At 75.7% G+C, this 14497-nt stretch overlaps 4 protein-coding genes across 4 annotated transcripts; 2 read left to right on the top strand and 2 right to left on the bottom strand.

Moving 5' to 3' along the window:
* Positions 1-4754: 4754 nt before the first annotated feature.
* On the top strand, positions 4755-5453 carry AURANDRAFT_3319 (hypothetical protein; the record flags this gene model as incomplete). Its single annotated transcript, XM_009036493.1, has 1 exon — positions 4755-5453. A coding segment is annotated over one exon (699 nt), but the record flags the coding sequence as incomplete, so codon positions are not given.
* An 80-nt stretch (positions 5454-5533) lies between these two features.
* AURANDRAFT_2525 (hypothetical protein) lies at positions 5534-6529 on the bottom strand (the record flags this gene model as incomplete). Its single annotated transcript, XM_009036487.1, has 1 exon — positions 5534-6529. A coding segment is annotated over one exon (996 nt), but the record flags the coding sequence as incomplete, so codon positions are not given.
* Positions 6530-11377: 4848 nt separating this feature from the next.
* AURANDRAFT_23360 (hypothetical protein) lies at positions 11378-11962 on the bottom strand (the record flags this gene model as incomplete). The annotated part of the gene is made up of 1 exon (XM_009036567.1): positions 11378-11962. A coding segment is annotated over one exon (585 nt), but the record flags the coding sequence as incomplete, so codon positions are not given.
* Positions 11963-12807: 845 nt separating this feature from the next.
* On the top strand, positions 12808-14133 carry AURANDRAFT_62449 (hypothetical protein; the record flags this gene model as incomplete). The annotated part of the gene is made up of 1 exon (XM_009037092.1): positions 12808-14133. The coding sequence occupies one exon, from the start codon at positions 12808-12810 to the stop codon at positions 14131-14133; it is 1326 nt and encodes a 441-aa protein (XP_009035340.1).
* Between the last annotated feature and the right edge of the window lie 364 nt (positions 14134-14497).

Here is a 14497-nt window from a genome sequence, read left to right as displayed (position 1 = left end):
GCCGAAGCCGACGAGCGCGAGCGCGCCGCCGCGGCCTTCAAGGCCCGCGCCGAGGAGAAGGCGCGGGAGCGCGCGGCCGCCGAGGCCAAGGCCAAAGCCGCCGCGGACGCCAAGGCCGCGGCCGACGCCAAGGCCGCGGCCGACGCCAAGGCCGCCGCGGACGCCAAAGCCGCCGCGGACGCCAAGGCGAAAGCCGACGCCGCGGCCAAGGCCAAGGCCGCGGCCGACGCCAAGGCCCGCGCCGAGCTCATGGCGGCGCGCGAGAAGGCGGCGCGCGAGAAGGAGGCGCGCGAGCAGGAGGCGCGCGAGCGCGAGCAGAAGGCGCGCCGCGACGCCGCCGCGGAGCGCGAGCGGGCGGCCGCGCGCGCCAAGGCCGAGGCCGAGGCGGCCGCGAAGCGCGAGGCGGAGCGCGCGCGGGCCGAGGCCGACGCCAAAGCCGCCGCCGAGGCCAAGGCCGCCGCGGACGCCGAGGCCAAGGCCGCGGCGCAGGCCAAGGCCGCGGCCGACGCCAAAGCCGTGGCCGACGCCAAAGCCGCGGCCGACGCCAAGGCCGCCGACGCGAAGGCCGCCGCGGAAGCCAAGGCCGCCGCGGACGCCGAGGCGAAGGCCGCGGCCGACGCCAAGGCCGCCGCCGACGCCCAGGCCGCCGCGGACGCCGAGACCGAGGCCGCGAAGAAAGACGCCGCGAAGCGCGCGAAGGCCGACGCGGCCGCGAAGAAGAAGGCCGAGGCCGAGGCGAAGAAAAAAGCCAAGGCCGAAGCCGCGGCCAAGGCCAAGGCCGACAAGGCCGCCGCCGCCGAGGCCGAGGCCGCCGAGCAGGCCGAGGCCGCCGAGGCGCCCGAGGAGGAGGAGCCGGCGCCCGCGCCCGCGACGGCCGGCCGCGGCCGGAAGCGCAAGTCGGCCGCCGAGACGCCGCCGCACGGCCTGCTGCCGAAGCGCCTCAAGAAGGTCAAGATCGAGCGCCTCTCCGCGCCGCGGCGGTCGAGCCGCAACGCCGGCAAGCAGCGCGGCTTCTACAACGAGCGCGCGCTCGAGCTCGAGGCCTGGCGCGGCGTCGGCACGTCCGACGACCCCATCGACATGATCCGCGACGTCTGAGCGCGCGGCCAAGACCAAGACCAAGACCACGACCACCACCCTTCCCCCCCCCCGCGACGATGAGAGCGGCCCTTGGAAGTCCCCACGAGTGCCCCCCGTAAGCGGTCCCGCAGAGGCACGCGTCCGCGGCGAGCGATGCGTAGGCCTGGGCGTCGAGCGAGTCGTTTATCTGTGTTTGTGGCAAGCGTTGACAGTTTCAAGCTTTGCTTTGTTGCGTCGACCGCCCCATCGCTCCACGATGAGTGCGCTACGTGTGTCGAATGCCGTCGAGTACTCGTCCATGAGCCTCGCCGACCTCAAGCTCGCCTGCGCCGCCCAGGGCCTCCCGAAGACGGGCACCAAGGCGAAGCTCATTAACTTCCTCGAGCACCCGGAACTCTACGCCAAGCCGGTCAAGAAGCAGAAGACCGTCGCGCCGGCGCCCGCGGACAAACCGCTCGCGAAACCGCCCGCGAAGCCGCTCGTCGACCGCGCCGCGCGGCCGACGCGCGCGACGGGCGGCGACGCGATCATCGACGCCGCGGACGACGACGGCGGCGGCGAAGGCGAGACATGGTCCAACGACGCCGTGTCGCTCTACTGGACGCGCGAGGACGTCGTGACGGAGCCGGAGGACCCCGATGATCGCTTCGTGGGCCGGAAACAGCGAACGCTGACGTTCTCGGGCGCGGTGAAGACGCGCGTGCTCCCTTGCGAGCTCCAGAACGTGCTCGCGCGCGAGCTCGGCGCGCCGGGGCTCTTCCTCGGCGAGACGAAGTGCGTCAAGTGCGGCGCGCTCGAGTACGTCGCGCGGCCCGGCGACGTCAACGAGCTCCAGGACGTGCTCTCCATGGAGGCGTTCCTCACCGAGGCCATGGACGCGGCAAACTTGGCGGGGCCCGCGGGGAAGGGCTGCGTCATGACCGCGGACCGCGCGGCCGTGGCGTGCTGCCGCGGCGGCCACGTCCGCGGGACCGCGTCCGCGCCCCTCAAGAAGATGGGCACGCTCGGCTGGGGCGTCGAGATCCCCCTCGGCTTCGCGTGCCTCTGGTAAGACGCGCGCACGAGTTACTAGCTCGCCGCGCGGCACGCGAGGACCGTCACGGCGACGACGCCGACGAGCGTGTAGAAGAGGCCGTCGTCGTCCGCCGGCTGCGGCGGCGCTTCCTCCTGAGGGGCCGCCGCGCCGCGGACGGGCGTCAGCGTCCAGTGGTCGCCGTCGTCGCGCGCGATGGGCCCGTCGCGCGCGCCGCCCTCGGCCTCGGCGCGCGCGGCTGGGTGCCGGCGCCAGAGGTCCGCCGCGGCGCCGGCGAGGTCCTCGCCCGGGTCGTCCCAGTCGACGGCCCAGGACGCGTCGTCGAGGTCGTCCGCGGCGGCCTCGGGCGGCGGCGGCGCGGCGGCGCCGGCGCCGGGCGTCGCGCCGTCGCGCGCGAGGCCGTTGAGCTCCTGGAGCACCTGCTGCAGGTCCCGCGCCGCGGCGCGCCGGTCCGCGCCCGACGCCTGGACGACGCGGAGCTCGAGGCGCGACCGCGCGGCGACGAGCGCCGCGTGGCGGTCGTCGAGCGACGCCGGCGGCCTCGGCGCGGCGGCCGCGGCCGGCGGCGGCGGCGGCGGCGGCGGCGGCGCCGCGGCGCCGTCGTCGAGCGCCTCGGCGAGGTCGACGACGGCCGACGCGAGGGCGTCGGCGACGAGGCCGTTGAGCGCGCGCGCCGCGCGCGAGCGGCCCGAGAGCGCGCCGCCGCCGTCGAGGAGCACGCGCGCCTCGAGCCGGCACGCGTCGCCGCCGTCCAGCGCCGGCGCCACGGCGAAGACGGCGCGGAGCGACGCGCCCGGCGTCGCCTCGGCGCCCGCGGCGACGAGGGCGTCGTCCGTGGCCAGGGACACGAGGAACGCGCCGTCGTCGTCGACGCGCCAGACGCGCTTCACGACGAGCGTCCGCGGCGCCACCGCGAGCGCGCGCGGCAGCCCGGCCGCCAGCGGCGCGAGCCAGGGCGCGACGACGGGCAGCCCGGCGACGACGGCCGCCAGGGCGAGCGCGAGCGCGTAGGCCAGGGCCCAGAGGTCCCCGGGCAGCCGGCGCCAGTCGCGCGAGCGGACCGCGAGCCACGCCGCGCGCGCGGCGCCGGCGCAGCTCCGCGCCGGCGGCGCCAAAGGCGCGAGGTCGAGGGCGGCGACGTCGCTCAGGTCGTCCTCGCGCCGCAGCTGCCGCACGGACCTCACGACGCCGCCGCGGCGCGCCCAGGCCTGCTTCTCGCCCCCGAGGAGCGCGACGAGCGCGCGGAGCGGCGGCGCGTCGACGGCGGCGCCGCAGACGCTCGCGCCCGTCGCCGCGCACCGGCTCACGACGTGCGCGCGGCCGCGGCGGAGCGCCGCGGACCGCGACGTCGCCGCGTCGTCGCCCGCGGGCGCGGCGCGCCTCGCGGGCGCGAGGCCGTCGACCGTCGCCTGGACCGCGGCGCGCCAGCGCCCGGCGAGGCCCTCGTCGCCGCAGGCGAGGGTCAGCGACCGCGGCGGCGGCGGGGCCTTGCTCAGGCGCAGGTACGCGCCCGACGACGCGAGCGCGCCCACGAACGCCGCGTAGGGGATGAGGCCGACGCCGAACGTGACGACGCCGACGGCGACGCCGCCCGCGGTGACGGCCGCCGACGCCGCGCCGGCGCCCAGCAGGCCCCGGCCGTAGGTCCGCCGGCCCCGCGGCTCCGGCGCGGCCGCGTCGTCGTCGTCGCCGTCGCTCGACTCGTTCTCGCTCTCGGAGCCGTCGCGGCGGCCCGCGCCGCGCGGCCGCCGGCCGGGCCGCGTGCGCGACGGCGCGTCCTCGGGCCACTCCACGGTGAAGGCGAAGAGGCGCCGCGGCGGCCGCTCGTTGGCGCCCGTGGCCTCGACGGGCCGCACCGCGCACCGCGCGTCCAGGTGCCACGTCGCGCCGCCGCGGCGGCCCTCGACGAGGACGCGCGGCCGCTGCTTGAGCTCGCCGCTGTCCACGAGCTCCCACTGGCGCTCGCGCCACCGCGACTTGCCCGACCGCTGCAGCAGCTTGCCGGCGCGCACGATGCGCGGGCCCGCCGACGCCACCGCGTCGAGGTGCTTGCGCACGGCTTCGGCCGGCGACGCGAAGTCCTCCGGCGACGGCGCGCGCATGGCTGCGCCGCGACGCGCAGGGATCGGTGCGTGTTGTGCGTCGAGCAGCCCGAAAGCGTCGAGGTCGAGCTCGGCGAGGCTTTGGCCGCGGTCGCGCGCGTGTCGCGCGAGCGCGACGATTCCGTGGCCGCGCGCGACGTCGCGGACCGGCAGATCGGCGGCGACTCGACCCTGGCGGCGAGGCGGGTCGACGCGTCGACGATGATGTCGGACGTGCCGCTCGTCGATGCTCGGGTACGAGTCGCCGCCGGCGCCTGTGGAGCTTTTTTGGCGCTCTGACCGCGCGTACGCGCCCGCGCACGGCGTCGAAAGCGATGCTCGACGCCGTCAAGAGCGAGGTGCTCGTCCTCTTGACGTCCTTCGTGACGCCCGAGGCGGAGCAGAAAACCAAGGAGCCGGACGTCGCGGTCGACGCCGCCGTCGCCGCCGTCTTCACGGTGCTGCTCTTCGCGCTCAACTGGGGCCTGCGCCTCGTCGTCGTCAAGCCCTTCGCGACGCTGATCCTGGGCGGTGGGCGGTCGCGGGCCTTCCGCGCCAAGGTGACGAAGTTCAGCCAGGCGGCCATGGAGTGCCTCATCTACGGGTCGTTCACGCTTTTAGGCGCGCGCATCGTGCCGCGGCAGCCGTGGATCTGGCCGTCGAAGCACTGGTGGATCGGCTTCAGCTCCGGGTCCCACGCGGCCATGCGCGACGACCTGCGCTGCTACTACCTCCTCTACGGCGCGCGCTACGTGCAGGGCGCGCTGAGCGTGCTTCTGGAGCCGAAGCGCAAGGACTTTGTGGAGATGCAGCTCCACCACGTCGTCACGGTGGCCGTCGTCGCCATCTCCTACCTCCACGGCTGGAACCGCATCGGCTGCGTCGTCATGGTGCTCCTGGACCCCGCGGACGTGCCGCTGCACGTCGCGAAGATGTTCAAGTACGTCGCCGACGCGCGCGAGCGCCGCGACCGGGGCCTCGCGAGGGTCTGCACCTTCTGCGCGGACCGCGTCTTCGAGCTCCTCGCCGTCTTCTTCCTCGTCACGCGCATCTCCATGTACCCCTACGTCTGCTGGTCCGCGCACGTCGAGGCGACGCGCTACTTCCCCAAGGGCGTCCCCGAGTGGACCTGCGTCGGCCTGCTCTGGACGCTCTACGGCCTCCAGTGCTACTGGTTCTTCCTCATCATCAAGGTCGCCATCAAGATGCTCGTCTCCGGCGGCGGCGCGGAGGACAACCGGTCCGACGACGAGGACGACGAGCCGCCGAAAAAAGACTGAGGCGCCTAAGCAACATCCAAAATTTACGTGCCGCCGCGCGCCGCGGCGAACGTGGCCACCCAGGCCGCCGTCCTCGCGAGGTAGAAGTCGGCGCCGCCGGGCGCGTAGTCCGCGTAGGCCGGGACGCCGTCCCGGTCCGGCGCCGCGGGCACCGCGGCCTCGATCTGCGTGCCCTCGTGCCACTCGTTGAAGGACGTCACGGCGACGCGGCGCGCGCCGCTCGCGACCGCCGCGCGCCACTCGTCGTCGTAGTACGCGCCGCCGTCGCGGCTCCTCGCGTTCGCGCCGTTCCAGGGCCGCACGCGCGTGTCGTCGTAGCCCGGGCTCACGCAGGGCACGAAGCTCCCGCCGCGCCGCGCGGCGGCGGCGACGAGCGCCGGCCACCGGTCGGGCGTCGACGCCTGGGTGAACCGCGCGGCGCCAAAGTACGAGTAGGCCGCGTCGAAGCCGCCGTTGCCGACGTAGGCGTCGAGCTGCGCCGCGTCGAGCACGAGGCCGACGAGCCAGGCGCCGTCGTCCGCCGCCCGCCGCGCCGCCCGCCAGTCCGCGGCGGCGATCTGGTACGAGTCGTAGGCGAAGAACGCGGGTCGGCCGTCGACGCGGTGGTACGCGGCGTGCCCGCCGTAGCGCTCGACGGCGTAGGCGACGTCCGCGAGCTGCGCGGCGGCCGTGCGGCCCTCCCAGGGCTCGAGGTGGAGGCAGAGCGCGAGGCCGCGCGCGAGGGCCGCGTCGAGGAGGCGGCCGACCAGGCCGTCGACCTCGGGCCCGTTCGGGTCGCGCTTGCCCGGCGGGTACCAGGACACGACGGCGACGCCGACGCGCGCCGCGGCCATCTGGGCGAAGTGGGCGTCGATGACCGCGCCGTCGGCGCTCGAGTACGCGCCGAGCCGCGGGAAGAACGCCGCGCCGACGTCGTTTCGGTCCGGGTCGTGCGTGAAGGGCGGGTAGCGCCGCCGCACGGCCGCGTCCCAGTGCGGCAGGTGCTCGTGGTTCCAGTGGGCCCAGCGACCGTCGACGGCGGGGCTCTGGTACCACGCGTAGTAGAACGCGTAGACCCGCGCGTCGACCTCCGCCGCGGCGTCCGCCGCGGCGGGCGCGGCGGGCGCGGCGGGCGCGGCGGGCGCGGCGGGCGCGGCGGGCGCGGCGGGCGCGGCGCCGCGCAGCGCGGGCGTCTCGTCCGGGTCCGGCTGCGCCATGAGGCGCACGTCGAGCGACCGCAGCACGTCCGCGGACTTGCGGATGCTCGCCTGCACCTCGTCGTCGTCGTCGACCTCCGAGACAAAATTTCCCGCGGCGACGTGCTGGTGGTGCACGTGCGCCTTCTCCGCCGCCACGGACGCCGCGTTCGGCGCCGCGACGACGCGCGGCGGCGGCTCGACAACTGCGGGCAGCGCCTCCTGGCCCTGGCCGAGGCCGATGAGCAGGCCCGCGCAGAAGAAGATGCACACGGGCAGCAAACAGTTCACGGACTCGCGCGGCTTGCGGTCGCGGTCGATCACCGGCAGCTGGCCCTGCCGGAAGCGCCTGCTCGCCGCGCCGGAGCGCTGCATCGCGTCTCACGACTAGCGCGAGCGCTGCGCCATATGTTTAGTGGCAATTCTTCAGCGAGCGGGAAGCTTGAACGCAACTTTGCGGGCTTGCCTCGGGGGCCTGCCCGGAAGAACGCAGTCGGGCGCGCATCCCCTTCAATAACTAGTCCAACTTTAGCTGGACGAGCCCCGTTGCGCGTTGGCGTGCGCCAGCGCGATGTCCTCCTCGTCGGGCTCGGCCGGCGCGCGGCCGCCGGTCATGGCCTCGAGCATCGCCCGCGACATGGCGCCCTCGACGTCGTCGACCATCGCCGCCATGTCGGCCTTGGACTGCTTCTGCAGCCACGGCGTCGCGGGGATGACGAGGGTGCCGCCGAAGCGGTCCGGGTCCCGGCTGCCGTAGCCCGAGCCCGCGACGCCCTCGACGCCGACGAGGCCGAGCAGGCCCTGGCCCATCATGAGGTTGTCGACCGTGTAGCCGCGACTCGCGCACTCGGCGACGAAGTCCTCGATGCGCCGGCGCGCGGCCTCGACGGCGTTCGGCGATCCCTCGGCCGCGCGGCCGTCGTCCGGGCCGACGAGGCGCTCGCTGCCGTTCTTCGCGACCTTGACGACGGTCTTCTGGCAGATCTGGAAGCGCCGGCACCCGTCGGGCACCGGCCGCAGGTCCTCCGCGTCGCCGCCCCGGCGGGCCGCGGCCGACATGCCCTCGGGGGCGATCGTCAGCACCTTGACGGAGAGCGTCAGCCACTGGCCCCCGCCCGGCTTGCCGCCGCCGCCGTTCTCCAGATCCACGAGGCTCGCGGACACCTCGACGAGCCGCGGCGGCGGCGCGACGCCCTTGGCCGCCGCCGCCTCGAGGGCCGCGGCGCGCGCGGCCGCCGACGGCGCGCGGAGCTGCGCGAGGAGCGCCCGCTCCTGGAGCGTCCAGGCGGACGCGGGCCGCTCGAGGCCCTGGTGCGCGTCGTCGAGCTCCGCCCAGGTCTTCGCCGCGTCGTTCGCCTGCCAGAAGCCCAGCGTCTCCTCGTCGACCTGCTTCAGCTGGAAGCAGCACAGGCGCAGCGGGAAGAGCCACTCCGCAGCGGCCGCGCGCGCCGCGGCCGCGTCGCCGGCGCCCGCGAGCGCCGCGGCCGGCGGCGCGTGCAGCGGCTGCGCCTTCGCCTCGATGTCCCGGCGCATGGCCTCGAGGCAGTCGATCGTCTGCTCCCACCCGGCGGCCGTCGCCTCGTCCAAGACCAGGCGCTTGCACGCGGCCTGGAGCTCGAAGGGCTCGCGGAACGCCGGGTCGAGCAGGCCGGCGACGCGCGCGTGCCACCCGCTCTCCTCGCCGAAGTACTGGAAGTCCTCGGGCCCGTCGCACTCCCAGAATCGCTCCTTGAGGCCCTTGAGCGTCGCGCGCGCGATCTTCGCGTGGAGCGCGCTCGCCGCCCGCCAGGGGAGCCGCCGCGCGTCCAGGGGCGGATGGAGCGCGCGCAGGCAGCGGAGCGCGTCCTTCCAGGCGTCGCGTCGTCGAGCTCGCCCCGGGCCAGGAACTTGTCGCCGATCTGCTCGTTCGCCTCCGCCCACCGCTCCCGCGCCTCGTCGTCGCGGTCGTCGTCGCCGCCGAGCGCCGCGTACGCCTCCGAGGACACCCAGAGCTTGCTGTCGGGGTTCGCGAGCGGCGGGTCGTAGTCCCGCTTGAGCACGTCGTTGACCTTCTCGAGGTATGCCGCCTGCGCGTCGTCGTCGGCGTCGAGCGCCGGCAGCGGAATCTCCCAATGGTGCTTGACCGGCGGCGGCGGCGGCACGACCGCTTTCGCCGGCTTCTTCTCTTTGCCTTTAGTGCTCTTCTTCGGGTTCTTGCTCTTCTTGCCCATCTCGACGTCGGCTGCGGGCACCTGAAGAAGCTCGCGATTGTGGCCCAGACCAGACTGAGCTCAAAACTTCAACAAATCGGAAACACCGCCGTCAACGAACGTACTTGCTCGCCGCACGCGTACGACAGCGCGCCGGGCGAAATCTGGCCAACGAGGCTAGTCCGCGTTAGTGCAGGTGCTTGCTCGGCGGCGGCCGCCGCGCGTCGTAGGGCTCCTGGGACGTCTCGACGGTCTCGATGTCGTCGGGAAACCCGAGCTGGCCGTAGTTCTCCTCCGCGGCCTTGGCGATCTCGCCCAGGCGCCCCCGCACGAGGCGCGCGCGCGCGTCCGGGACGATGTCGAAGTCGAGCTCGACGGGCTTCGTCCAGCGCGAGATGCGCGTGATGGCGTTGAAGTAGTAGTCCTCGCCGCTCAACTCGCAGCCGTGGATCTCCCACTGGTCGGGCCCGCACTGGAGGAGCCGCGCCATCGCGTCGCGGTAGATGCCGCCGCGCGCGAGCGCCTGGAGCGCCGTCGCGCTCTTGCGGTTGAGGCGCACCTTCTTCCGCAGGCGCGCGACGCGCTCGCGCCGCGTGCGGTCCGCCAGGCCGTCGGCGAGGGGCGCGAGCTCGCGGCGGACCTCGCGGATCAGGCGCTCCTTGTCGCGCGCGGATATCGTGCGCTCGCGCGCGAGGTCCTCGTACTCCTTCGTGCGCGCGCGCCGGTCGCTGAGCACCTCGACGAGGCGCGCCTTGAGGTAGGACGTGACGTAGCGCTGCGGGTAGCCGCCCGTGATGCGCGCCGTGTCCCAGGTCGGGTGCCCCACGCGCGACACCTCGCGGAGCTCCGCCTCGACCTCGCGCGTCTCCTTGGCGTACTTCTCGTGCGCCGCGACGGCGAGGTCGCGGTCCTCGGCGGCCTGGCGGCTCTCGTCGCGGAGCACCGTGAGCCGCGCGTAGAGGGGCCGCGCGTTGTCCTGGAGCGCGATGAGCCGGCGCTGCACCTCCCAACTCGTGCGGCCGTAGTGGCCCCGGAGCACGCGCTGGATCGTCAGCGACGCCGCGGCCTCGCGCACGGCGTCGGCGCGCGCGACGCGGAGCGCGTTGGCGCGCTGCTTCGCGAACATGGCCCGCGCGCAGGCCTGGATGCGGACGACGGCGATCTTCTCCATGGCCCGCAGCGCGTCCAGGCTCGCGGCCATCGTCGCGAGGTAGCGCGCGCGCGACGCGCGCCAGGCCGCCTGGATCGACGTCGCCGCGAGGCGCTTGATCTCGAGCAAACGCTGCGCGCGGATGTCCGCGGCGATCATGCGCCCCCAGCAGCCGCGCACGAAGGCCTCGATGTGGCGCGCGCGGCGCCAGCGGTGGATCGCCGCGACGCGCGCCGCGCGCGCCTCCGCGGCGCGCAACCTTCCCCGCGTCGCCCGCCAGCAGCTCTCGATGGCGAGCGCGGACGTCTCGCGGAGCGCCGCGCGCGCGGCCGCGTCGCGGAGCTCGCCGCGGATCCGATCCACCAACGTCCGCGCCATGTGGCCGCGCCACGCGGCCTGGAGCACGGCGGCCTTGAGCTCGTAGCGCGCGCGGATGCGCGCGGCGTCGAGCTTCTTCGCCTCGACGGCGCTCCGGAAGGCCTCGATGCGCTGCTTCGCGCGGTGGCCGCGGACGTGGCGCTGGACGACGACGGCGCCGCGCGTGAGCGCGACGGCCTCGCGCGCCTCCGCGCGCCAGCCCGCGATGACGCGCCGCGCCTTGCAGGCGCGCCAGGCGCTACTGAACCACGTCGCGGCCTTGGCCTCGCGGTCCTGGAGCGTCGCCGCGGCGACGCGGCGGCGCCAGACGCACGCGCGGTACGCGGCCTGCAGCCGCGTCACGCAGCGCTCGACGTAGACGCGGCGCCGGTAGGCGCCTAAACCGATGCGCCGCAACGCGCCGCGCCAGAGCGCCTGGACCGTGATGGCCGCGCGCGTGTTCCGCGCGACGCGCTCCGCCTCGAGCCGGAGCGCGTTCGCGTCGAGCTTGGGCTGGTAGCCCACGTAGTCCCTCGCTAAATCGCAGAACTGGAGCTCGTCGATCAGATCCAGCAAGAAGCGCCGCCCGACGGCGCGGCAGCCCGTCACGTTGAGCCGCGCCAGGCCCGTCACGGATCGGCCGATCGCCGCGACGCCCCGCTCCGTGACGAGCGGGCAGTCCGAGAGGTCGAGGTGCCGCAGGCGCTTCCCGAGCTCCGCGAGGCCGTAGCACGAGTCGTCGCCGACGGCCGCGCAGCCCTTGAGCGTCAGGTCGCGCAGCTCCGTGCACTTTTCCGCGATGGCCCGGAGGCCGCGCGCGCGGACGTCGCCGCACGCGGACACGTCGAGCTTCGTCAGCGACGTCACGCCCCGCGCGACGCGGTGGTGCCTCGCGAGGTTTCCGACGGCGTGGCGCTCGCCGCCCCCGAAGGCCGCCGCGCGGCCGCCCTGCCAGTGGGGCCCGCCGGACCGCTGGAGGTCCACGGCGCCGCTCTGGCCCACGAGCTTGCAGAGGTCCTCGTCCTTGATGCGCTCGCAGCCCGCGATGGACAGGTCCACGAGGTTCGGGCACTGGCGCGCCAGCGCCGCCAGCGCGCCGCCCGTGAGCTCGCGGCAGCCCGTGAGCCGCAGCTTCTCCAGACCGCCGCAGCCGCGCGCGACGGCGATGATGCCCGCGTCCTGCACGTGCGCGCAGCCGAACATGTCGAGGCGCTCGAGGCGCCCGCAGAAGCGGCCCAGGGCCAGCAGCGCCCGGTCGCCGAACTCGCCGAGGCGCGGGCAGCCCGACACGTCGACGTGCTCGAGGTCGCGGCAGCCCGACGCCAAGACCGCGAGGCCGTCGTCCGTGATGTGGTCGCACTCGGACACGGTCAGCGACACGAGGTGGGGGAAGCCCGCGGCGATGGCCGACAGCGCCGGGTCGTCGAGGGACGCGCAGCGGCTCAGCTCGAGGCGCTGCACGAGGGGGCAGCCCAGCGTCATCGCGCGGAGGCCGACGCGCGTGATCTGGCCGCAGCCCGACGCGACGAGCGTCCGCAGCTCCTTGCAGTGGCGGCTCACGGCCCAGAGCGCGGCGTCGGTGACGAGGTGGCAGTCCGTCACGTCCAGCGACGTCATCGCCGGCTGCATGACGCAGATCTCCTGCACCGTCGCGTTCGTGACCTCGCGCATCGCCTCGCGCGCGTAGGCCCGGAGGTCGATGTCCTTGCGCACGCGCACGTTGCCCCGGGCGTCGTCGACGAGGAAGTCGCAGAGGAAGGTCCGCAGCGTCGCCCGCGCCCGCGGCGAGTCGCGCTCGAAGACCGACGGGCCCCAGTCCTTGTTGCCGACGGCCTTGCGCTCCGCGAGCTCGAGGTGCGCGCCGGGCTCCACGGGCCGCAGGCCCGCGGCGAGGTCGGGCCCGCGCGGGCCGCCGGCGGACGCCCCGCTGGCCAACGACGCGTCGTCGCCGCCCGCGGCCGCGGCGCCGCCGCCCGGCGGCGGCGCCGCGTAGTCCGCGGGGAGCGCGTCGGGCCCGCGCGCCTTCGAGCCCCGGCGCCGCCGCTTCCGCTTCGCGTTGAGCGCCTGCGACATCCACGCCGGCGCCTCGTCGCCGCCGCCCTCCTTCGGCGGCCGCGTCGCGCGCAGCTCGGGCACGAGGGACGCCTCGGCGTACTGGGGGTCGAACTTCTTGAACTTGGGCAGCGCCGCCTCCGCCGCCGCCTTCTTCGCGGCCTCGGCGCGCATCTCCTCGAGGCCCTCGAGCACGGACACCTTCTTCGCCCGCTTGTAGTCCGCCTTGACGGGCATGGTGCCCCGCCGGCGGGGGGGGAGGCAGCCCACCTCGCCCCGTTAAAGCCGCTGCACTCGGCAACGTTGCAGGTCAACCTCGGTTGCTAATCTTCACCAAAAAAACGCCCAAGTTTTCTTGCGCAGCCCCTCGGCGTGCTCTCCCAAAACGCACGGCAGCCCCCGCTCCCGCCATGGCCAGCGGGTGGCACGGGCGGTCCGTGGCGACGAATTCCCTGACGCGCCTGCCGCAGGGCATCTGCTGCGGGATCTGCGGTCTGACGGAACCGACGGACGGCGACGGCCCCTTTGGGGCCCAGTGGGCGCTCATGGCGCAGCACGTCATGGAGCAGCACTGCACGGCGTGCTGCGTCTGCCGCAAGCCGGCGACGGGGCTCATCGAGCTGCGCACGGGCGGCCTCGCGCCCTGGGTGCGCCGGTCGCGCGCGCCGTCCGCGCTCCACGCGCTGCGCGCGCGGCGCCGCGTCGCCGCGCGCGACCGCGACCGCCAGCGCGCCGCGCCGCCGCGGTCGCCCCTCGGCGCCGATCCGGCGCCCGTCCTCGCCGGGCTCCCGGACCCGCCGCGGGCGCCGGGCGCCGGCGTGGGCCTCGCGGCGCTCGCCGGGCCCGGCGCCGCCGGCGCCGCGCGCGCGCCCGCGGCCGCCGCCGAGGCGCGCGCGTCCGCGCTGGAGCACCCCCTCGCGGCGCCCGCGAACGGCACCGGCGCCGCGCGGCTCCGCCGCGCGGCGCCGCCCGCGGGCGGCCGCGAGTGGGGGGGGCGCGGCGCGCTCCAGCGCGCTGGCCCGCTCGGCGCGGGCGGCGCGGCCCGGGGCTGCGCGCACTGCGCCTGCGAGAGCTGCGCCCTCGACGTCGCCGCGGCGGCCTTCGAGTCCGGCGCGGCGGACGTCGCGTGCCCCGCGCCCGAGTGCGCCGCGCGCCTCGACGTCGCCGCGCTCGCGAGCGTGCTCGACCCGGCGCGGGCCGAGGCCTGCAAGTCGCGGCCGACCTTCGAGTGCGTCGCCTGCGGCGACGTGCTGGCCGCGCGCGACAAGATCGCGCTCCACCGCCAGCTGCCGTACCACGCCCTGGCGATGGCCTACGCGGAGCCGCCGCGGCCGCCGCCGCCGCCGCGCCGCGGCGGCGCGGCGCCGGCGGCGCCGTCGGCCTGCGACCTCTGCGCGCCCTGCGCGGCGCGCTGGCTCGCGATCCAGAGCCGCGACGGCGCCATCTACGCGCGGTGCCCGACGCCGACGTGCCGCACGCCGCTGCCCCGCGAGACGCTCGAGCTGCTGCTCGCGCCCGAGGCCTACGAGAAGCACCTGAGCCGCGCGCGCCAGAGCTTCGAGGAGCGGCTCCGCGAGCTCCAGGCCGCGGGCGGGCCCGGCGGCGCCGCGGGCGACGAGGACGGCACCCTCGCGTTCCTGGCCTGGGCGGGCGACAGCACGCGCGCGTGCCCGGAGTGCCGCGTGCTCATCTACCGCTCCGAGCCGGGCCGAACTCCAATCTTCCACCCGACTTGAATGTGAGCGTATGAGACCGTTTCAACGCGAGATCTTCCGTCGTGCTTCGAGACCTCAACGAGGGCTCGACTTCGATTCGACCGAGCTCGAGAGGTTCGAAGTTTGGCGGGAATAACCCGACCAGCGGTTGATTTCGGCACAGGCTCCGAGGGCTGCGCGCACATGTCCTGCGCCTGCGGCGCGGAGTTCAACTGGGACTCCGCGGAGCGCGTGGCGCGGCCCGCGCCCGCGCCCGCGCCCGCCGCGGCCGCGCCGACGGCCGACGTCGCCGCGTCGCCCCACCCGACGATCCTCGCCGCGAGCGGCGGCTGGGGCGCCGGCGCCGACGTCCGCGCGCCCGCGGGGCCGCGCCCCGCGCGCGCGC

Source organism: Aureococcus anophagefferens (genome assembly GCF_000186865.1).
Source record: "Aureococcus anophagefferens unplaced genomic scaffold AURANscaffold_5, whole genome shotgun sequence".
NCBI lineage: Eukaryota > Pelagophyceae > Pelagomonadales > Pelagomonadaceae > Aureococcus > Aureococcus anophagefferens.
This window is presented reverse-complemented; position numbering and strand designations above follow the sequence as displayed.